The sequence below is a fragment of the Dermacentor albipictus genome, chromosome 1 (assembly GCF_038994185.2).
Source record: "Dermacentor albipictus isolate Rhodes 1998 colony chromosome 1, USDA_Dalb.pri_finalv2, whole genome shotgun sequence".
Lineage (NCBI taxonomy): Eukaryota > Metazoa > Arthropoda > Arachnida > Ixodida > Ixodidae > Dermacentor > Dermacentor albipictus.
This window is the reverse complement of record NC_091821.1, coordinates 502,667,305-502,691,561: the sequence shown is the minus strand read 5'-3', so window position 1 is coordinate 502,691,561 and position 24,257 is coordinate 502,667,305. Positions and strand designations below refer to the sequence as shown.

At 43.9% G+C, this 24,257-nt stretch overlaps 1 protein-coding gene across 2 annotated transcripts in view; it reads right to left on the bottom strand.

The window, feature by feature from the left end:
- ScsbetaA (Succinyl-coenzyme A synthetase beta subunit, ADP-forming) overlaps positions 1-24,257 on the bottom strand; it is a 62,361-nt gene that overhangs the window by 15,640 nt on the left and 22,464 nt on the right. For both annotated transcript variants that reach the window (XM_065441281.1, XM_065441282.1), the window contains exons 5-8: positions 18,516-18,690; positions 9,328-9,420; positions 6,653-6,814; positions 6,145-6,287 (exon numbers count right to left, since the gene is read on the bottom strand). In XM_065441281.1, the coding sequence (XP_065297353.1) occupies positions 6,145-6,287; positions 6,653-6,814; positions 9,328-9,420; positions 18,516-18,690 (573 nt within the window). The remainder of the gene's footprint in view (positions 1-6,144; positions 6,288-6,652; positions 6,815-9,327; positions 9,421-18,515; positions 18,691-24,257) is intronic.

Genomic DNA, 24,257 nt, shown 5'->3' with positions numbered 1-24,257 from the left:
CTCCACAGGCGCCATCTTAGCCACATCACGGACGCAAGTCAGAAGCTCAGCGGGATCCTTCCGAGGCTGAACGGCGAATTTCGGACCGAGGCACAGAATTCGGTGAACATCCTCAGGAACGTCGGCGTCACCTATAGTGTGGAGCCTGTCCTCACTATGCACGACCTTGCGGGAAGCCAAGGGACGAAGGGCGTCCAAAACGCTGTGCCAGAAGGTTTCAGTGGAATGTGTCAACACCCTTGAGTGTTCCCACGATCTTCGGCGGGCTCGCCTCACGTCATCGTCACAAAATATGCTTGCGTACAACCAGTCACGGTAGAAGCCAGCCTGTCTACGCCACTCAGCACGGAAAATCTTGCACAACCTTCTGCCATGGTTAAAAGACGGAGGGAACCCCCCAAGCATAGCCAGAATTGCAGGAGGTAAAATCCTGGACCGAACGCAGAACGAGAGGGCACGAGCTTGAACCTCGGCATAGGCCGCACGAGTAACCAAAGAACAAAGATCAGGAGGAACAGCATAGGGAAGGCCCAAGGTACTAGAAATGCACTTTAGCAGGGAGGAAGTTTGGGCATGTTGGTGGGATGCATTCAGACTGGGATACATAGCGCAAAAAATCTGCTTGTCCCTGTGTAATTTTTTGCGCTATGTATCCCAGTCTGAATGCATCCCACCAACACGCCCAAACTTCTTCCCTGCTAAGATGCTTAAGGTGATTTGTAAAAATTTTAGGAGAAGTACAGGATTTTATGGTTGATGGTAACTCATTCCAAACAGAAATTGCAGCGAAGGAAGATGTTTTTTTTTTGCCCTAATTGGTATGAACCACGGATAACAAGAAATTGTTGTTAGCCGCAAATCTGGTCTTATTTTTATTCTGCAAAAGGTCAACTGCAATGAACGGAAGCGTAAGGTTATTATGAAGCAACTTGTGGAGTAAGACAAGTATGTTAAACTGGAACAAATTATTAATAGGCAAGATATTATACGCACGAAGTAACAAAGAGGCATTGGATTGCATGGAGCTAGAAGTGATAATGCGTATTGACTGATTTTGGATATCTTGAATTGATGATAAGTGACAAGCGTACGTGTTGCCCCATGAAACAATGCCGTAATTAATGTAACTATGAATGAACGCATAATATAACTCTAGCAGAGCCTCACGAAAAAAAAAGGGCGAGCTTTGATTAATGCATGTATACCAAACGCAGTCTTGTGCTTGAGATGTTGGAAGTGAGAGCAAAATGTAAGGTTAGGGTCAAGATGTATGCCAAGAAAAGTGAGATCGGTGCTATGGGAATTGAATGAATTCCAAGCTTTACTTCAGGAATAGAAGTTAAGGCCCTTTGAGCACTTTTGAATACAACATAAATTTAGTTTTTAGAGGATTAAGAAATAAGAAATTGTTGCTACACCATTTTATAATGTTACTTAACGCAATATTTAACTTAGAAGTAAGAGTAGCAACAGGTTTGTCAGATGAAGATATGGTTATGTCTTCTGCGTATAAAATGCAATGAACGTAGTTGATGGGGTTAAGAGAGTCTGGAAGATCATATATATATAGAAGGAAAAGCAAAGGGCCCAGAACTGATCCCTGTGGTACACCTTGGTTAATACATTTTGTTACTGAGAAAGTATTTGCTGCATGTACTGTGTATGGCCGGTCAAGTAAGTAATTTTTTAAGAATGTTAGCGCAGGACCGGTTATACCATAAGAGCCAAGTTTATTAAACAGGACTTGATGACCAACCGTGTCATAAGCTTTACTGAAGTCTAAAAATACAGATCCGACTAAGTTTCCCGAATCAATACATTTTTTTCATGTAGTCAGAGATAGAACGGCTACATTCGTGGAACTTCCAGGGCGAAAACCAAATTGATTGTTCTTTAGCAATTTAAACTTTGTTGAGTAGTTATGAAGACGTTTAACAAATAATTTCTCAGTGAGTTTACTAAGGCAGGAAAGAATTGTAATTGGTCGGTAATTATTAACTGTGTGTTTGTCGCCTTTTTTAAAAACGGGAATAATCTTGGCATTTTTTAAAAATGAAGGGCATGCACCTTCTTTAAACATAAGGTTGATAATATTACAGAGCGTGTCGGAAGCTAAGTGCGCAGCCAGTTTTAAATGCCTGACACAAATATTGTTTAAGCCAGGCCCTGTATTTTTAAGGTTAGCAATCGTGGAGCACACTTCATTTGGTGTAGCTGGTAACAAGAATGACTGTGTCGTACGGCTCAAAGTATTATGCAACTGCGCATGTAGGTTGTTATTAGTGTAAACGGAAGAAAAGCAGTTCGAAAAAGCATTAGCAATTTCGTTGGGCTCGGAAAGAGTGAGACCATTGTAATTTATTTTGGTTATAGAGGCGTTAAGAAACGAGTTCAATAACTGCCATTGCCTTTGGGGTTATTTTTATTCTGATCAAATTTATTTTCGTAGTACCTTTTTTTCGCCTGTTTAAGTAAACCGTTCAGTAATTTACAGTACTTACTATAACGTCTAGCTAGTTCAGTATTAAAGGGCTGACGTTTAGTTTTCTTGCACATGTTTTCCTTCTTTCTTAAACTTTCTAGAAGACCATCCATCATCCATGGGTTGCGCGGATATTTTTACTTTTTCCCACATTTTACAGTGCGTGTGTTAGTCGAAACAGCCAATAAAAATAAAGTGCACAATTTGTTTAGGGCTTCTTCGGGATCAGACATAGAATTAATTGGTGACCAATCAGTTTCACTGATGGCTTCAATAAAGGTATCTGCACTAAATACTGAAGTAGCTATTATCGCTCTCATGTATTTCATTGTTAAATGTAAGAAAAACAGGAAAATGATTGGTTATGTAAGTATTAATAACCCCGGAGCAAGGCGATGGTGATATGTTAGATAACATGTGATCAATACGCGTACTGCTCCCACGAGAGACTGCTCTAGTTGGACAGTCAATGAGTCATTCAAAACCAAATCCAGCAAAACAATCGGTGTAAATTGTGTACGAGGTAGCTTCAGCGTCAAGTAAGTTAATATTAACATCACCTACAATCACCACATACTTATTCAGATCCCACATCCAGAACACTGGTCTGTATTCTGGTCAATTTCACGCAGACTGATCATCTGCAATAGTAATAGCTATGGTTAGAAACTTTCAATTGCGCTTTTCTCTCGTTTCAATTTTAGGCTGTTTTCATTGCTTAGGCATGAAAATGACTGTGCTTAATGCAACTAACCCAGGCATTCTCAAAACAACCCTCGAGCCAAGCACAGCACCGCCCTGCAGCTGAAGAATGTGCTACACTTCTCAAGAACTGCTGCGGAGTGTCAATAAAGCGCAGTGACCCCTTCTGTTGAGGGGTGGCGGTGCCCTCCGGTTTGTAGACTTGAGGAGGAGTGTTGAGTGGTGGGACGTTCCAGAATGCGGCGGTAAATCCTGGTAGCAATTTGCATACACGTGCACAGGGATGTGTGGAATGCAGACATCAAGGCATAATTGTGTTTCGAGCAATTTTGGTCATACAGTAAAATGCCACTAGAACTAAACGTCATTTAAACGAACTATCAAGTTGCACAAACTTTTTAAGTTCCCCCACCGAAGTGCCATTGAACCCAATGCAAATGACCTTCACTTGAATGAAACTCAACGCAGTGCACATTTCAGTTCTACAAACATATTCCACGGCATCATACTATGTCTCTTAGGTCATACCCATAACTTCAAGTAGAACCCGTACTTTTGTACCATATTTTTACACTGAGAACTGCAATTCAAGATGGTTTGATGAATAATGAGTCCTACTTTAGGTTCGAACTGGATCAGGCTGGATAGCCAAGCTCGTAGCCAGCCGAAGCCATAGCCACAGCTACAGCTTCAGTCCTACAAACATAAAGAAAAGGCATTCACGTGCTGCTTAATCATGAGCAACAAACGAAAGCACTTGCCTTTAGACAAAAAACAGGATGTTTTGTGTAGGCTGGACTCCTGGCAGCATCAAGCCATCTTCCAAAAAAATGGGCTTGTTAATTAGGGGTGAGCAATGGAGATAATCATATGTGTGACCACAAGGCAACGGTTGGGAATGAATAGTGCTCTTTGTTGACAATGAGCATGTGCACACGCTGCATGTATGGCTTTAAGATCAAACACATTTTTCCAATAAACGCAGTAGCAAGTTCAGCACTGTGTGTGTAATATGAATTGGAAAATGCGCAATGCGTCGTGGTTGCTTAGTGGCTATGGTGTTGGGCTGCTAAGCATGAGATTGAAGGATCAAATCCCGGACATGGCGGCCATATTTTGATGGGGGTGAAATGCGAAAACACTCGTGTACGTAGATTTAGGTGCATGTTAAAGAACCCCAGGTGATCCAAATTATTCCGGAGTCCCTCACTGTGGCGTGCCTCATAATCAGATAGTGATTTTGGCATGTAAAACCCCATAATTAAATTTAAAACAAAAAGTGTGCAAGTCAGCTCCGCACGCAAAGGAACATTTCGGTTTCAGGACCCGTGATTCCAGACAAGGCTGTGGAATTCGCAGCGCTTTTCCATGTCACCAGTGTTGAAGCAAGCAGCGGATGGTTGCATTGCTTTCGAGAGCACTAATGAATCACATGGAGACAGGTCTGCAGTGAGGCGAGAGATTACTGAATTCTACGCTAAGTGCTAAGCAGTGGAAATCCACTTGCAAATGAGCAGAGTGACAAATAAGTGGGTTGAAATGTCATTTGAACACCCGATGTTTCCTTTAGCTCATGATAACAAAGTGAAACATGCCTACTTGTTTCTATTGAATAAACATTCACTTTAACAAACTTTTTTCTGAGGTCCCTTGAAGTTTTCTCAAGTGAAGTTTCGCGGTATACATTTTAGAAAACCACTCGTCAATGTTCACAATAATGAAAATTAAGATTACAATTTTGTTCCTTACAATAATAATTAAATAAAGCCAAAAGAAAATAATTATAGTGGATTGTACAATGCACTCTCTATATGAGCAATACAGGCTATTTTGTGACCATCTCCTAGGCGTTGTATAAAGCCTAAACCTTTCGCAAGAGGCCAAACTTTTCCTACGGCACTTTTAGGGGGCACAGAAAGTTAAGATATTGAGAAACTAAACGAACAGTCGAACATAGAAGACCATATTGCGTATAAATTTAATCGCCTGCCATGGTGGCATAGTGGCTTTGCAGTGCTAACCCTGAGGGCATGGGATCAAACCCATGCCACGGCAGCTGCATTTTGATGTTGGAAAATGCAAAACCCCCTGTGTACTGTGCATTGGGCGCACATTAAAGAAATCAAGGTGGTCAAAACTAATTAGAAGTCCCTTACTATGGTGTGCCTCGTAATCATACCGTGCTCCTGGCACATAAAAACCCAGCTTAATTGTACATAAATTTGATACAGTTAGCGTTATTATAAAGAAAAACAGAACTCTGAGGAGCACCTATCCTCAAGAGTAATCGAGAGACAGAAAGACAGCAATATGGACAATGAACCAAGTGTGGGCAGATGTCGTTATTTAGAAAATTAAGAGAAAAAAAATTGTGGAGTTTGGCAGGCCCTGTAATGCACAGTTTCAGAAAAACAAGGTGGAGTCCAAGGGAAAAGAAACGCAATAGGGAATTAGGCAGGGCCACCGCCGCCGCCACCGCCGTCGTCGTCATCATCATTATCATCCGCCTATTTTATGTCCACTGCAGGACGAAGGCTTCTCCCTGGGATCTCCAAATACCCCTGTCCTGCACTAACCAATTCCAACTAGCGCCCGTGTATTTTTCTATTTTCATTGCCCCATCTATTCTTCCGCCATCCTCGACAGCACTTTCCTTCTCTTGCTATGCCCATTCTGTAACCCTAATGGTCCAACGGCTATCTAACCTACGCATTACATGACCTGCCCAGCTCCATTTCTTTCTCTTAATGTCAATTACAATATCGGTTGATACAATTAGGAAAATCACGAGTGGTTGCAGTTAGCACAGAACAGGCATAGTTGGAGAATACTTTTGTCTTGCAGTGTTATTAATTAGGCTGCTGCTGCTAATGATGATGATGTAACAGCCCAGCCAGACCTGATGTATGCTTCAGGGTTCACCAGTGTGCAAATTAATTGGGTAATTTGAAATTGGTCACCTTTTGATCAGAGGTGATGAGCCGGAAGGCCTCGGTGACCTGCTTGGCTGTGGCACCCCCTCCGACGTCCAAGAAGTTGGCTGGGCTGCCACCGTGTAGCTTGATGATGTCCATCGTTGCCATGGCCAGCCCTGCGCCATTCACTGCAACCAGAAATCCTCTTGTAGTGTGCGCTCGGCAAAAGCGCAACCAAAACACAGAAGTAAGCAAGCAAGTTATTAAGAACCCAACAGGAAAATCATTTCTGCACTATATATAATTTTGCCAGTCAAGAGGATGAATGAGATCAGACAACTAAAAGAATAAACTTGGTTTTTCTTCAAAATTAGGCTGTCACCCAATTTTGTTTCCTGTTACATTTTCCGTTTCTTGAATACAGCAGTTGGCAGTATGTAGGTGCGGCACCGCTCTGTGCCAAGCAGCTTTTTTTTTTTCTGCAGCCGTGCAGTTGAGTTCTCTACGTGGCTTCCCCTACAAGCGTTGGGCAAAAGCGAGTCGCATCGCTTACCAAGGCACCCAATGTCCCCGTCGAGCGCAATGTAGTTGAGGTTGCTCTCGTGTGCCTGCTTCTCGCGAATGTCCTGCTGGGTCCAATCACGCAAGTCAAACAGCTCCTTTTGCCGGAAAGCCGCATTGTCATCGAAGCGGCACTTGGCATCCAGGCAGTAGACTGCGCAGACACACCGTCATTCTCTCCTGGAGTAAGTCTATACACCTCTAAATGCCATGCAAGTGCCCGTAGCCTAATAACCCCTGCCCCCAGCATGAATCATCATTTTCTAGCACTGCGAGCACTCAACACAACATTCTGACAAGTTTTCAAAATCACAAAATGACATGGCAAGTTCTCATCTTTTCTATTTGAAAGGCATAACAACACACAAAGTTTCTAGATGCATTTCCGGACCTGCCAACCTTAAAAGTAAAAAAAACACACTACGTTCAAAGTCAAGAAATATAAAAATTTTGTGAAAAATACTAAAAACATAACGAGGGTCTCAAATCCGGAACATTGATGCCTTCAGGTAGTTTGTGCGGGTTTATTGCCCAGTTGCCTTCACCCAAAAAGATCACGTACTCGTAACGCCTGCGGCATAAAGGACGTTCCACATCCGCTGTCAAGGTTTGCGAGTGGTGGCGCTGGCTAACCCTCCCAAGGTTAGTTCTAGTAGTAACACATAAATACCCAAGAAAGTGTATGGGGAAACGGCACCACAGTAGCTCAATTGGTTAGAGCATCGCATGCGTAATGCGAAGATGTGGGATTGTTCCCCACATACGGCAAGTTGTTTTTTCGTCAACTTTCCTTGCCATTAATTTATCATTTCTTTAATTCCGTTAGTAAGCACATGTAGTTTCCCCTATGTTGTCCTTGGTGTCTTTGTTGGCTTCTCATGATATAAAATTGTTTAGTTATTCATGCTGTGGACTGTTTGTTTTAATATCCCAAACTTTTTCTGCAGGGCTGTAATCAGAGTTTTCATATTTGCTGTTTGATATGTACCACAGACAAATAGAAATATCCATGAAGTTTATTCATGCAGGATTCCTTTAATGCAGGCAAAAATTTTGTTTAGCGTTATATACCGTTTCTATAAATCGGGTGCCGGTGGTGCAGAACAGGTGTAATAAATTGCACTTGTCTGAAGAATAGCACAGTAAAAACTTGGTCAGCAACTGTATTCGTATTCTTCTGAAATCAGTTTTGCCTTGAACTGGACACAAGCCAGAAGTTGTGAAATTATTGCAGCCATTATGATAATTATAAGCAAGCTCCATATATCGGACATTGTATCATAAATTCGTAAATGTTGGCAAGTATGCATTCCACAACTACTGTGCTCTCTCTTCACTATGCACATGAGGAACAAAAATTTTGTTCCGACTCAGAAGCCACTGAATGACTTCAGTGAGGTAGAGGAATGTTCACAAGTAACAAAATGTAATAAACTTATTTTTTCAATACACTTTGAAATTACCTTCAATAGTAAGAATGTTTTCACACAGAAGTGCACTAACTGACAAACGTGATGCATGCAAAATGACAGCAACAATGAATTCTCAGAATTAAAAAAGCCTCCACTCTAATCACTTTCTCTACATGCATTTCCATTATTAAAAAAAAAAAACGATCTACCCTTTTCTCACAAATAATGTACTATCACTTTTAGCTTTTGGTAGATGTCAACTCGGTATTTTAGAGCTGAAGTCTACAGAAATCTGCAATGTCTGATATAAATCAGAGCTTACGACCAATGCTACAAGCATAGCTTTTCTGCTCTAATAGCACTGCTGCTCAGGAAATCCCAGAGGTGCCGGCAGCAAAGCATTTTTGCAGAACCGTTTCCACACAAAAAAAGCTTTCAGAGGCTCTTCCTGACAAATGTCAGTACAGAGTTGAAGCTCCACACATGAATTACAAGGTCTAACTGTTTCTTTATTTCATTCTTTATTAGAACATAAAGTATATGAATACAATATTTCGTCAGCAACAACGCTTCTGAGAAGGACATTGGCCTGAATGACAAAGTTTCATGTAACACAAACAAAGGAAACAATTAAAAAAATAGGCACAAAAATTATTTTTTTTTATGTGCCACTAACGAGTACACTGAACTTGTCTTTTAGATGAAGAAACATCCAAAAACACGACAATTCCAGCATTGAAAAAGTGGCCGTTATTGCTGGTGCTGCCTCACTGCATGCTGCCATCTTTAAAATCAAGGAGAGCGAGACTTCCGCTGTGTTTCCACCAATGATGGCCACAAGAAATAAGTTCTCCAGGGAGATCGTGCTATCTGGCATTGCAGCAGTCGTGGCAAAATGATAAAACCACTGCCACTCAACTGTGGCACTCAGCTGATGGAAAAAAATTTTTGGATGAGTATAAGATTCATCACTGATGTACTATTGGCTAAGACACCAGGACAAGTGAGACTAACCTTGGTGTGGCAATACTTAATCAGAATATGTTTCTTTTACTTGGACTTTGATGACTTTAATGGAAGAATTGCAAACACAGACATGCCCCATGCTTCAATAAAACTGCCAACACAGGTGCCTTGAGTTTAGGTATACAAACTAAACTCTTCTGCCGTCATCATATCCAACCCTAGACAAACGAAGGCAGTTTGCCACATTTGCACTGCTTCTCGCTCTATTTAATTTTATACCCTTACAGACCTATGTTGTTGTTGTCCTCGATGAGCGGGTTGATTTCAATCAATGTGGCATCATACTTGAGGAACACATTGTACAAGTTCTCGATCAGGGTCACTGCCTGCAACAAAGAGAAGGGAACGTACATGTTTAGCGCATTTGTGCCAAACAATACTATTCATCGCAACAAAATCTTGCACTTCGGTATAATTTATGCTGGGTTGTCATGACACAAACATCATGAGGCACAAATGACAGCTGCACTCACTGCGCAGGCAGCCTTGTCTGCATGCTGCTGCTATCATGCTCTGGAATGCTGAAATCCTTTAAACAAATCTATCAAAACACACACCGTTTTTAAACCTAGTTTGTTTCTCAGCTGAGCTTCAATTCTGTGTATGAGATTAGTTAGGCTGGCCTGGCCTTGTGTCAGATTTGTGGATTCGAGCAATCTGCTCATGGCTTAAAGGACCCTTTACCAGGCTCGGGCATTGCGAACAGACAAGCACAGCGCATAGGTCATGCAATGAAGATCATGCCAGCAAATTATCAAACCAGTCAGCGTGAAGAGAGCTCAAATTTCAAACAAAAGCCTGCGCACACTTTGCCTGCTTCCTGCCAGAGAATCAAGGTCACATGCCCAGATGACTCTACGTAACACACACACAGGCCACGACGACACTGATTAAGGCATGTGGCTTCAGTAAATCATCCAATGCAGAATATAGAAAACTTCTACTAGAAGTGTGAAGCACAACAAAAAGAGGAAGAGGAGAAGAAAAGAGAGAGAGAAAAAGAAATGCTGGGCTCGTGATGTAAACATGACGTGGCCCCTCAACTCTGGTATGGAAGAAGGCAGGGTATACGTAAATGTCACTTACGGATGCTAGTCGAGGCAGAGGGAGGGAGTGTCTACATTGGTAGTAACGCACGCCTCCCGGTGGCATGCCAACATGACATTTCAATTTCTCCTTTCCCCTCTAATAATGAACTAATTTGAGAAGTTATTGCAGTAAAACACTCCTTGGATGCTATTTTTTAAGTCCTGGTGCACGACAAAAATTTCCTGTAAGGCCTGGTGAGGTGCTCTTTGAAAGATCAGTTCCACCAGGCAATTCTTTTGTAGGCTCTGCGAGAAGTTCATGCGAGAACTTGTAGGCCTGCAATAAATCCTTCGCCAACCAATGCCAACATGTGCAACTTGGATGCAGTAATAGTACACTACATCGTTCATCTTTAATAATTAAACTGATGACTTGCTATATTTTGGTGTGTCCACAGACACTCAACAGGTTTCATGAAGATTGCGCATGCTCTACATTTTTGCAATTTAGAAGACACAGTTCCTTTTATTTTGCCTGAGGGTGCCAATGCCACAATGACATAAAAAATATTTCTTCAATCAAGTAAATAGCTGCAAGTTAGAATCAAGATCTTGTTACAGACCGACCAACCTTAAAACATAAGAAACACTACTATCGAAAAAAAAAACTAAAAAACTAACATTTGGAGAAAAAGGCTAAAAATTGTTTTCTATGCAAGATGTACACTGTTTATAACGAACATTAGCTGACTCTGTTCTGTACAGACACTGAAAAAAAGGCACGCAGCTCTATATTTGCAGCAAAAAATTATCTGCATGATTCGGTGGCAGTGAGTCATGTCAAGCCCATCCATGAAATTTGGTCCATCATGCAAATACAGTTTAAGGAGGAGGACAATGATGGTGACGATGGTGCTTACAAGTAGTCAAACCTTGCTATAATGACATCACATCCAACACAGACCTCCGTGATATCCAATATTCGTTATAAGGAACTTGCAGTTGAGTCTATGCGAGAAAAGTGCAATTGTGAGGCCTCCGACGGCTGGAAAAAAAAATAGCCGTTGATTTTATTAGCCTGTTGGTAGCTTGCCATGCTGATACTGTCATGTTGTGGTGATGGTGAACAACCACAGCAACACAATGCAAGCCATGGAACTACATGTTTATTGGGCAAACCTGTGCCCAGCAGAACCAGTAACACTCAGAACAATAAGAGCATATACTATGATACTTTCAAGTCCATCTTTCCTTTGAACTAGGATGGCATTGAGGCCTACACTAGATATAACAATGTCAAAATGAAAAATCTGATCGTTATATGCAATCATCGCTAGATTTGAAAAGCTGCCAAACATAACTTTATAGATCCGAACCCAAATTTGCCACTTGCACTAAAGAATAGACATTGTGGAAAGTAGGCTATGAAAAAACGAAACATTTATTTATACCTGTAAACGGCACATAAAGCGTTAGGCATGCTGAAGTAGTCAGAAATCAGCACTTGCTTTTGCGACAATTTCAGGTTTGCAACCGCAGTGTGCATTGCGTCCAGCCACTGTGCAAACAATGGAACCAATCCTCTAGCGTGCACGAAATCAATGAGCGACTGGATCAACAACTGCGCGCTTTACGTGAACATCAAGGTCGGCGTCAAAGACGGGCCATTGTCAGTCTTGTCACCACTGCTGCTGCTGTCGTTGCCTCCATCACATAATGCCACGACAACAATTGCTTCGTCAGAGATCTCATCACAGAATGAGGCAACACTGTCTGTACTCAGAAACACCTCCATCGCAGCACCACCTGTTCCATTGTCAGTAGAGATGTGCTCCCAGAGCTTGGCAATATCAGTGCCTTCCACCGTGTTCATTTCACTGTCATGGGCGATTTCACCATGGTGCACAAAGCCTGTTTTTCTGAGACAGCTGTTTGTGGTGGAAAACAGTCCCAACCCTTTTTCTGTTGATCGGCAGCCTTCACAGCCCTCAGTTTTCGGAATCGTCCGTATCGTAAACTCCGTGAGCTCATACTTCTTTGAATCCTGCCAAGTTTGCCGCTGACAGCGAAAAGCTGTGTTGGTGCCATCTTCTATAAACTGGGCTGTCTGCTGTTTCGGGGCTGCTTCCGCACCACAGTTCAGCTAGCGTTGAGGGAGAGAGAGGTTGTAGAAAACGCGGGCGCCACCACACCGCTTCACTTTTTTTTTTCTTCTCTCCGACGTGTATGGAGCATGATCCTGGGCGAGAAGCAACACAGTGATGATGATGATTTATGGGCATCCCTTTTGAAAAGGAGCGGGCACAAATAGTCATCTAGCCTGCTTTAGTTAATCCTGTATGCTGTAGTAGATGCTTTTCGTTCAAGCATTTTTTGTATACATCCCCTTAGCCTTCTTTTTTTCTCCCTCAAAACTTCTCAATCTACCATGCACCCCTACCTAGGCCTGTAACAGACCCGGTCACTTCCACCTCTTGCTAGACTTTTTTTCACCAATGCTCTAAGCGTCTCTTCCTTATCTCGACTGCTTACTAGTTAGTGCTTCTGTTCACTTTAAATCCAAGCACTGGGTGAGTCCCTTCGCATTACATTAGGATGTGCTGAGTGATCTCTGGATTTCTGCTGCAGTATACACAAGCCTCCCCTAGTTCCGAACATTTGCTTTGGTATGTTTCTGTCTTTAGGCAACCGGCTCGAGCCTCAAATAGCAAGGCACTGCCCTTTGTGTTATCGTGCAGATTTTCCCTTGTAATTTCTTTCTTCTCATTCTTGTAAATCTCCATGGTGCTTTTTGGTTCCATTCTTGGCATCCAATTAACTGTCTCTGCTTCTGCCACCATCTTTCTGATGACTCCTGGTTGCCTACTAACAGTTTCAATTACCCTGTACTTGGTTGCCAACTTTTTTTTACCTCTGCCTCCACAGTTTTCAAGCGCAGGTAGTTGTGTACTTTAGCTCCCCGTTTATTTTCATCCGTGTTCCTGAGTCTTTCTTCAAAACTAATTTTGCTCTGCGCTTCTCTGACTTCAAACGAGGCCTAACCCATGTCACCTTGCACTGCCTCATTTGTGGTTTTACCGAGGGCTCCCAAAGGCAGCCGACCTACCGATCTTTGGCTAACTTCCGACCTCGACAAGATACCCGACTTTGAGCACAGAATGGTATTGGCGAACACGAGCGCTGGTGCCATTACTCATTTCCAGATTCTACACACCTCATATTTATTGTGGTCCCAAAGTACTCTATGTTTCGTTATTGCTACATTCTGCTTACCCTTTATCTTTAGATAATCCTGGTGGTTGCTTGAGTAAGTCTTTCCTCCGTTCATGTATATGCCAAGGGATTTATACTGCCTGACTATGGGTATGGCTTGCTGTTGCACTGTGTCAAAGTCTCATGGCGGTAAACATGATGCAAGGAACGTTTGATGAGTTAGGAAAAGCCTTTATGGGGTGTGAGCATAAGAAAGATACATATATCAAGAAATCACACGTTACAAAACCCAAAAGCAAAAAATAAAATCTAACACACGACAAATTATCCACAAAGCGAGTTAACTGAGAATGTTGTCTAGAATCCTTGCACACGACGTGCGATGAAGTTAAATTTTTTACATCAAGTCCATCGACGTAGCCGCGTCACCTAGTTGTCGCTGCTTTTGACGACACGTTGTTGGGCCCACCGATGCGTCATGGACTCGATGTCGCTGCATCCAACATTCCGCCCACGGTTGACTGGGCCAGGAAGTAGGGCAGTGGGGTGACCGAGGCACCTGGATCGCCCGGTTGACTCCTCTTAGCCTGCGGACTGTAGCCGCAGGTAGTCTGGAAAACGGCTCCGTCAGTCTGTAGCTGTGCGGTCTCCGGTGGAGTGCCCGCTCAGCTCACATGTGGTGGCCGCAGCAGCTGAAGAACAGGTTCCACTGGGTTGCCGCCGTCTCCGTGCTCCACCCGCCCTGTCCAGCCTCCTGCTCCTTCTGCCCCTCATCATTCCAGAGCGTAGCTGCGCCGCTCTCTTTTTCTGTTGGCCACGTAGCTCCACGTGCACTTTTCCACTTCTTCTTTCATATATTGTATTCTTTTTATTCGGACTCTCTTATTTCCTAACTTCTTTGTTTATTTTTTCCTCGACTCCTCATGCTTTCTTGTCCTCTTCTTACCTTCTGCTCTTTCTTCCTTTTCTTTCTTTCTTTATTGGCTCATGACACACTGACACCCCTGGTATGAACGGATGCGGAGCGGCTGGGGCCTGCGCCAACTGCAATGCGGTGCACTGCGCCAACTTGTGATGCTCTCCGTAGTGTTTGCAATCGGCAGGCAGGACGTGCTGTGTGGTAATTGCAGCAGATACGAACTCACGTAGGCAAATTTTTTATTGTTGTATCTGACATGTGGTCATGTCATGGAGCAAAATCCTCTGTCCAGCTGTATAGCCTTTTGCTTCTACTTCGATTTCTGTTGATGTACAGAAAGAAATCAATAAACTTAAAACTTCAAACATATTGTTATATACCGTAAGAACCCACGTACAATACGAGGATTTTTTCCTATTCTATTAGCGTCCCAAATTTTCACCTCGTATTATATGCGGATCCGAACGAAAATTTCAGTAAGAAATTTGGGCGAGAAGTTTTGGTTTCATTATTTCTGCATGGCTACGGCTTGGTTTTGTTACTGCTGTGGGACTACAGCATCGTTGAGTGCGCACCTTGGCAGCACACATGCAAACCACGTTTCGCAAAGTGCATCTTTTTTATTCCGCATTGAAGGACCAAGATGTCTGGACCACGAAAACAGTACTCGGCTGCTTTCAAGAGAAAGGTTATTTTAGCCACACAGGACATCGGCAACAGCCCGGCCAGGAGGCAGCTTGGCGTGAACGAGGGAAGCATTTGAGGATGGCGTCGACAGAAGGAAGCCCTTTTTGGGTGCAGCAGAACGCGAAGAAGCTTTTGCAGCCCGAACTCTGCTTCCCATGTGCTCCAATCACGTGCAACAAGCAGCAGCTGTCAGCATTCAAGAATAGTAGTGCTATAAAAACTGCAAAGACGAGTCACAGGTGGCAAGTGGCATGCGAGCTCCACCAAGGAATCCCTAGGGTGGCCCCAAAAGGGGCCTTTTAAGAATGCAAGAAGGTTTACGTGGCAGCCTCTCCGCTTGAGAAATCCAGAAGAAATGCTGGGGCAAGATAGCCACAAGCACCTCGCCACCTACTTCTCACTGGCTTGCATGAGAAAACCCCATGTCCACCACCCTTGCATGCTTTACATGAAGCTTGTTGACATCCTTCCCCAAGGCATCTAGGTGCTCCATGTAGCGCAGCGGAAGGTCTCTCATGAAAACGAAGCCCCGGGGAAACTGAATTATCTGAGTCATCTGCAGGGCCTCTTGCGAGGACAACTTTGAGGCCCTACCACGTGCGTCATCACTGCCGCCGCCGTTGTCGCTGTTGCCATTGCTGTGCAATGCAAGCACATTTGCGACGATCGCCTCATCGGTTAGAAGCACTTTGTTTGCAAACCTATAGCAGTATGCTTTTTTTTCACCGGCAACGCTGTGGATTGCCGATGATAAGCGGCTGGATCGGCCATCTTCCATTTTGGCGGCAAGCCAAACGAGGCTAAGAAACCACGTGGGCAGGAACGACTTCGATGCAACCGAAAAAGATTTGCACGGATGACTTAATCCATTGGCAGAACTGCACAGAATGAGGGGCTAGCGAGCAATCAGAGAAATGCTGTCAGAGCAGTTGGCACAGTCCATTCGTGTTTCAGAGGGTGGTGCAGCATAGAGCTATGAGCAAAGCCCATTTGTGTTCATCGTTATAACCAATAATGTGGCATCGGGGCATCGTAGTAAGTGGGTTATTTCCCCATAGAAAACATACAACTGTTCATGGTACAGCAGCTTCTCAGTGCTATAACTGATATAGTTTTAAAACTGGTATCGTTATAAGTGGGTTCGACTGTAGTAGGAACAGAAGCCAAGGAATCTGCACACCATCTTGTTGTCAACGGGCTGCACAAATTTTGCTATGGAAGCTGTCTTCTGCTTATCGAGATGAACTATGGACTTGCTGATGATGTGGCCCAGGAAGAGGAGCTCTTCCTACGCAAACTGGAACTTTTTCGGCTTCAGGGTGAGTCCTGATAACCATAAAACACAGTCACTCGGCTGTCGTCCTGCCCATGGGAAGGTCAACGGAGTTCCCCCATTGATCGAAGTTTTGGCACGATCCGGGCCTTGCTTGGCATGCACGTGCAAAACAACAAGCAAAATAACTGAGGCCTTCCATATCAAAAGGTGCACCAATATGCGCATGAGCAATCTACAGTACTAACTGACAGAGAATTTGCCTTTTTGAACGCCACGTGATTTCTTAGAATGTGCACAACCTCTGCGTTGTTTATACATATTTCTTTAAATATATATTTTTAGTACATTATTTATTTATTTTATTCTAAATGCTCTGGCACATGCACGCTTTAGTTGGCGTCCATTTGTCTATGTTTGTGTGTGTGTTTACACGTGTAACTTCCTATATATATATACACATGTGTCACTTCCTTTCTAAAAATAAACTGAGTTGCTAGTCGGTGCCTGTGTGTTTGTTACCTTTGTCCTGTGTCTCATCGCAGTGCAGTTTCATAATGAATGGCTACCAACTTGGCCAACTTTAAGTATCTTTATAAGGGCTTAACAAATATGAAGGATATGACAAAAGGGACAGGAGGACATGATGACATCAATAGTGAGCACAAAGCCTGTGTTGCATATTCTCTCATGCTGCACCATGACCCAAGAGCAAGGAGACAGAGCTTCTTCAATTTTCCACTGCTGGCTACCCACGGGCTGCCAGAGCCAGCCAGAGTGTCTTCATTTTTCTCAGAGTGCTCCGCTACACATGGCTACCCATGGGCTGCCAGAACCTGCCAGGACGATTTTGGTCTGGCTGCTCTCTGGAAGTTCTCTGGCTAGCAGACGACTAAAAGAGGCGATGGGCACTCACCGCCATCTTTGCGGAGACCTCACGGATTGCAACGTGGGCGCTTGACGACTTAAATTTACCTCGCTCAGCCAACTGTCTACGGTCATTTTTAGATTTCCTTACTTCTAGCATTATCTTTTTAGGTGCTAACGCTCCATTCTGCATTGCAAAGCGGTGTGATACGAGCAGTGGTGAAACGTTTGAAGCTTTTGTGTGTGTATGTGTGTGTGTCCCCTGAAGGCTTCTTCGTGGTGGTTATCAGCGTGCCGCACTCTCATGTGCGCATGTTATCTGCATCGTGTTCCACGCACGTTGTAAACACTCATTCATACATTGTGGTACATTTTGGGTTGTCTTTCTCTGGTGGCGTTACTTTTCACATATCTCGCGTATGTATATATGTATCTCCTTTTTCTGCAGTTAGCGAAGGCTTTGCAGCTAGCCCGTGTTCGCTCAGTCTCTGTCATATGCTTGGCTGGCAACTCGAAACCAATGTGTGTCCGAACTACACGCCATTGAGCTAAGAATGCACTGATTGAGCAATAGGCACACGTACATCAGACACACGTACGTTGGCTTATTGCTCTCATGACCGCGACCAATGTTGTTTTTCATGTGAAACGTTTCGCTGGTCAAAGGTGGCATGCATTTTCATGTACCAGCCGCATCCCCAGCTGCTTAGGGTCAAAATGACAAGCATCATCAGAGACAACAAACTTTTTGAAATCGAAGCCCAAGTAGGTCACACAAAATTTTATGCGTATAAGGCATACCCGATAACCTGCTTTTTCATGTCTTGTAAAGTGCTGACAAGATGCCAACTCATCAATGTCGTTGGTGGGCGACGTGATCGCTGCGAGCAGGGATCCTCGAGCTTTCGCTTTCCAGGATACATTCACTTACGCACGATTTCGTGTCTTGTCATCGGATGGGTCGGAGGCCATCTGTTGCGCTGTGCAAGGTGAGGTTGGCCCAGTGCATGTCGTGCGCCGAGTTGCGTGAAAGTGCTCGTATCCCTGAATGTAACTATATATTTTCAAGCTGGTAACGCATAAATGAGCCGACTAGGTCGAGCGCATGCCGGCCTCGCCAGGCGCTGCCATGCTGGTAGCGTGTTTACATTCGGCCAGCTGTTCCAGCGTTCGATTTTGCAAACTTCGGGCAGGTTCGGGTTGTCTTGGGATCCCAGCCCACATGACTTCCTATCAGGACCAGAACTAGCTGGCTGCCATCTGGCTGCCAGCGGGCTGCCAGAACTCCGAAAAAGCAAAGAGGCCCATTCATTTTGCTGCTGGTCCCCCATCCCCCGCCTCACAAGGACACACGTCGTCTGCATTACAGGGCACCGTGAAAGGGCCACTTTCTTACAGCGTAGCATTCCACCCAAAAAGAATTGAGGTACTTGCCCCATCAACTGCAGCCGGGTGGAAACCAAGCCTTCGGACCAGCTCAGCAGTGCTGGCCTTGTCAACACCCTGGTTGATGTCGATGGGCAGCTTTAGGATGGCCTCAGGGTTTTCCTTGGCCACTTCCTCAATGTTGACCCCACCCTGGGATGAGGCGACAATCACTGGGCCCTGCAAACAGCAGTCATACTCACATCCTTTGGGCACCAAGCAGATGATGCTAAATATAAAACAGCTTACAAGAGAAGCAGGGTTAATTGTAACCACAGGTGACAAAAGTGCAGAGGACAATTACTTGAGGACTTTTACCATCTGAAGTCACACGCACAGGCATATGTCACCAGAATGTGCCCTAATTAGCTTCCCTGAGACCAACCACTACAGGAGTGCCCTTTCCCCCGAGCTCGGTTCCGCCTGGCACTTCCTTGCCGCAGCAGTTGCCCACGGGCACACTACAAGTTGGTTACGCAAGACCTTTGCTCCGTTGACTTCTAACGCATGGTGGACCACTACCAGGTTAGCCTACTTGCATACTCGATCAATCAGCCTTTGCCTGCAAGCCGTGACTGTTGCACTGTAGTGTAGCCTGTTTCTGCTGGCAATCTGAGTCCAGAGTCTTCTCTGTATCATGTTGGCGAGTCGACGAGTCCTTGTGTAGTGCCCTTTTATGCACTGCAGAGAAGCATCATGCCCTTTCCTGCCCTGCATTCATAGGGTGAGCTTCCTGCAAAGTTATCTCCATACTTTTGACCTCTTTCAGGGTCACTGCCGTACATGTAAGGCGGTGCAAACAAATCCTAAGTGGCAATCATCATACATTAGCACACCAACAGAACGTCCAAAAAAAAAAAAAGAAGGCTATTTGAAATAAATCACCGCCTAGCCCTGCTCCCGAGATCCTGCAACCTTCCACGACTTGTAGAAAAAATTTATTACGTGCTGCCATCCCTGGCTTCTGCAAAAACCGATTTCTCGCTTCGCTCTACGGTAGCTGCCACCACGGCAAGTTCAGGAGTATTCTCGCTTCACCTAGTACTATATCAGCACTCTCGCTCATTTGGGTTACGAGTGTCTGGGAAAACTGATTTCTACCTCGTTTCTTAAGCCTTAAATTGTTACTGCAAAATGCTCGCTTGCATGGCTCTCCCATAGCTGAGCGATTACTTTGTTTACAGGTGGTTGCTTGCCAACCAGAGGTACTGCCAGGCGTGCGTCTCATTTTGCAAGACGCGCAAGAGCCAATATAACCTTTTCCAGCGATCTATGACTATTATTGCAAGTTTCTCACTCACTTTGTGTGCACCATTGAGTTACTCGTGCTATGACCATGCATCCCTAGGCCGAACTATCTAATAACCCACTTGGTTTTTCGTCCTTCAGCCGTTTTGTTATCGGTTCAGATGTGGCTGGTACACTGCCGCACTGCTATCTTTGCTTGGATCGCACCCTCCGTGCGACACATAATAAACGTGAAAAATGAAAAGGAATGTTTTGAAATATCTAGCTGTGTCAAACCAACCTAAGACACAAAAGTAAGTCATGAATTTTATTATATTTGTGAAAACTAAATTTTGATATTTTACATAGGTATTCAACAATAAACCATGTATAAAACTGCATATATTTAAAAAATGTTTTTTTTTTTGCTTAAAAATTACTTCCTTGGTTGTTTTTTTCTGAAGTAAGTCACTCCAAAGAGCTTAGAACGTCAATAAAAAATGTGACCCTAGGGGGACGCTTTTTGAGAAAAAGATGTGACCCTCAAAGATTTACAGCCACTATCACTGTTGCAAAACTTTCTCAGTGTATGTGACCTATGTGAATCTGACGTACTCTCGTGGCCTCGTCTATCAAGACAACAGCGTTTAGAAGTGCGCGATACTCTTATATCATTTCTGGACAGTTGATAAGATGACCTGTTCGTTTTTCATTTTTGCAAGTGTTACTTCTATGATCCTGTGATATGCATGAATTCGCTGTGGGCTCTTTATGTGCCATCTATTAGTCCTATTTAAGTTCCCCTCATCTCCCTAGGAATAGATAATTCTTGATTCCTTTTTTCGTTAGCCTGTGAGACTCCCCACGATACTCATTTGATTATAGGAACTTCCACATTTCCTACTGTGGAAATGACATTGATATCCTATAATCTTGCATCATTTATTCCAATCACGTATGCCCAGAGATTGAGGCTCGGCCAAGGCCTCAATCTCAAATCTGTGCATCAGATTTAGCAGAGAGTCAATTTGTTAATGCACTAAAACCTGAACTACACAGTACGAAAGTTTATGAGACAATCCCATGGATTACTTAGCCCTAAATTCACTTTGGGCATACCACAAACAAATCAACAAACAATTAAACATTTAAATTTTAAATTAAATCATGGGCTTTTACGTGCCAGAACCACAATCTGATTATGAGGCCCGCCGTAGTGTGGGACTCCAGAATAATTTGGACCACCTGGGGTTCTTCAATGCGCGCCTAAATCTAAGTGCACGAGTGTTTTCGCATTTCACCCCCATCTAAATGCAGCCGTCGTGGCTGGGATTCGATCCCGCGACCTCGTGCTTAGCAGCAACAAACAAAGATCAGCAATGTGGAGGCTTACGAAGTGCATTACCTTTGGAATGCACATTATTTGAGATGAACTGCAGTGCCGTCATGTAGGCTCTTATGAGCAGGTGTATGTGTTCCACTGGCTATGTTCTGATAAACATATGCAAACTTGCCCAGCTTTTGTAACACAAAAGAGCATGGGCCTGCCTTCTGACATTCAAGAATACGTTCATAATAACGAACAACTGGAGCATGTCGGGCAGCTATGAGAAACTTTGATGAAGCCCCACGCCCAAAGTGCCAGGTAAGTGCAGGCCACAATGCCTCCCTTGTGACGGCCGAATGCCCAAGCTGGAGCAGCCATGTGTTGGTATGGTTGTAAGCCATTCCTTCGTGCCTTGTAGACTAAAACTACGAAAACTTGCAAAAAACATTTTTTTTTAGTCCTTCATTTGACACCTACAGTAATCATCATACCTGCCAACGACTGAACACTAAAATTTGTAAAAAAAAAAAAAGCAGATGTGACCGAGGAAGGAGGGAGAGGTGGGGGGGGGGGAGAGCAGAAGGATATCATATTTTTTTAGTTTGGCCTGAACACACACCTTTGGTGGCATACATACCTAATTTATTAAACGATTATTTAACTTTAGACCCAGCACACAAGCAGCAGCAAACTGAGGGTAACACGGATTTTTGCAGCGACCTTATTGTTGCTGATTTTGCCTGCTGTAGGAAGTTCTGTGATGCAGGATCTCTCTGGTGTCCTTTCACCATCAGAACATTTCCAAGAATGTCTTTGTAGTGTGACAAGCAATACTTTTTCACCAGCGGAATTTTTCATAAAGTTTTATGCAACATTTACAAAATTTAAAATGACCTAAAATTCGTAAACTTTCTGAAAAATTCAGAGTTGGCAAGTATGTAATCGTGCTTATGAAGAATAAAATGCACAAATGGTGGGCTCAGTGGCTGTGCCTCTAGCATGTCCACTAACCCGCTGCTCTTCGCCATGCAGGTGTTTACCGAGGCAATCATCCTGATGCTTCTTCGTGTTCCGGCCGTCCCCGTTCCTTCGTGCATGCCAGTTGCGTGCGCATCATGGCCCCACTCAAACGATGACCTGGTGGCTATTACGACGCATCTTCGTGCATCTACTATCAACGGAACTATACAATCGGTATCACCCTCGCTGTTCCTGGACATCGGTCAAGCCAATCAAGCACCATCGTCATCGACAGCCACCTTCACGGCAGCTATAAATCCTCCGCATCTGTGCGACTCGTTTCGTGGGCTCAGTGGCTGTGCCTCTAGCATGTCCACTAACCCGCTGCTCTTTGCCATGCAGGTTGGTTCACCACGCAGTTTATTTGCTAAAAGGACGAGCAATTACCTCTTGGTACAGCTGCCGAGCTCGCAGTGTTTGTTTTCTATGGCGTGTGAGTCTTTTGCTGTTGCGCGTTTCCTGTTGCTGCAATCAGGCGATATTGACCTGACTCCTGGACCCAATACAGCGGCAGTCTTAGAGGAGCTAAAGAAACTATCTTCTGGGCAATCTAAACTTCTCTCGGAAGTCCAGGATCTTAAACATCAGGTGCTGGCAACTAATGACACCCCGGTCGAACTCAGTAGACGTTTAACAAGCGTTGAAGCAAACTGCCAGCAAATTGAGCCCTTGAGGCAGCAGCTCAGAACCGTGCATACCGACACCGCTGAGACGGTTCATCGGGTTTGTAACCTTGAAGCTCGCCTTGATGATGCCGATAATCGCTCTCGGCGCAATAACTTGATCTTTTATGGCATTACGGATACTAACAAATTTGAATCATTTGCTCGGTCAGAAGAACTGGTCATTCGGCTGTGTTCTGACCAGTTCAATGTTTCTCTAGAGCCAAGAGAAATTGAGCGAGCGCATCGCCTTGGTCGATACATCCCCGGTCGTAAACGGCCCATCATTGCCAAACTTTCCTGCTTTAAAACAAAACAATCTATCTTGTCGAATGGCCGCAAGCTTAAAAGCACTTCATACAGAATGGGTGAGGATTTTCCTAAGCTGGTACAGAACGCGCGAAAACATCTTGTCGCTTTTGCACGAAGCCAATCAGTTCCTTTTTCATTTCTCTTTAAAACGTTATTCATAGGTTCAAAACGCTACATTTTTGATCGAGCTTCCCAATCCGTGAAAGAACTATAGCTATCGCGTTGTCACCAGCATTCGTCCCGACGTGCTCTGCCTGTCCCCTGAGAACCTTTTTCAATCTCTGTTATTTTTACTAACATAAGAAGCTTTCTTCCGAAAAGACAAGTATCAGATCTAGTATCTTCGTCTGGCAGTGACCTACTTATACTAACTGAAACATGGCTTACCAATGATATAACTGACGGTGAAGTTCTGAGTGAACTACTGAATTTCGATGTTTTTCGTAAAGATAGGCAGGGTACTCGGGGCGGTGGCGTTCTCATCGCAGTAAAAAAACGTCTAATGTGCTCCACAGTTAATGTGGCCACTGACCTAGAAGTTGTATGGCTTATCATTCACGCTAATCCGCAGCTACTACTCCTTGGCGTCTGTTATCGTCCCCCCAACACTAATCCTGACTTCCCCCGCCATCTGAATAACACCTTGAACCAATTAACAAAAAAATTCCCGAACGCTTGCATCTTGCTCTTTGGGGATTTCAATTACCCACATATCAATTGGTCACATTATTCTAGCACAGTTACTAGCACGGCAGGAGCTAGAGAATTCTTAGATATCTGCCTTAATTTTAACCTCTCCCAGATGATAACAGAGCCAACGCGTGCAACTCATGGCTCGGCTAACATACTAGACCTCATACTAACCACTCATCCTGAAAGCATGTCCTCCATTAGCTACCTACGCGATATAAGTGATCGCAAAGTAATCCACGCTGTTTTCTCATTTTCACCTACAGTATGTCGTTCAGATCAGAAAACAATCCGCCTGTATGAAAAAGGGAATTATACCACCATAAACAGCGAACTAATCGCATTCTATCAATCATTTGAATTAGGTTTTAAAAATCGCTCAATACAAGAAAACTGGTTACTCTTCCAAAATAAGATGACTAACCTCGTTGCACAGTTTATACCAACTGTCTTACTTCGCTCTAATCGTAATAAACCATGGTTCACTAACGCACTAAAAAAACTGGAAA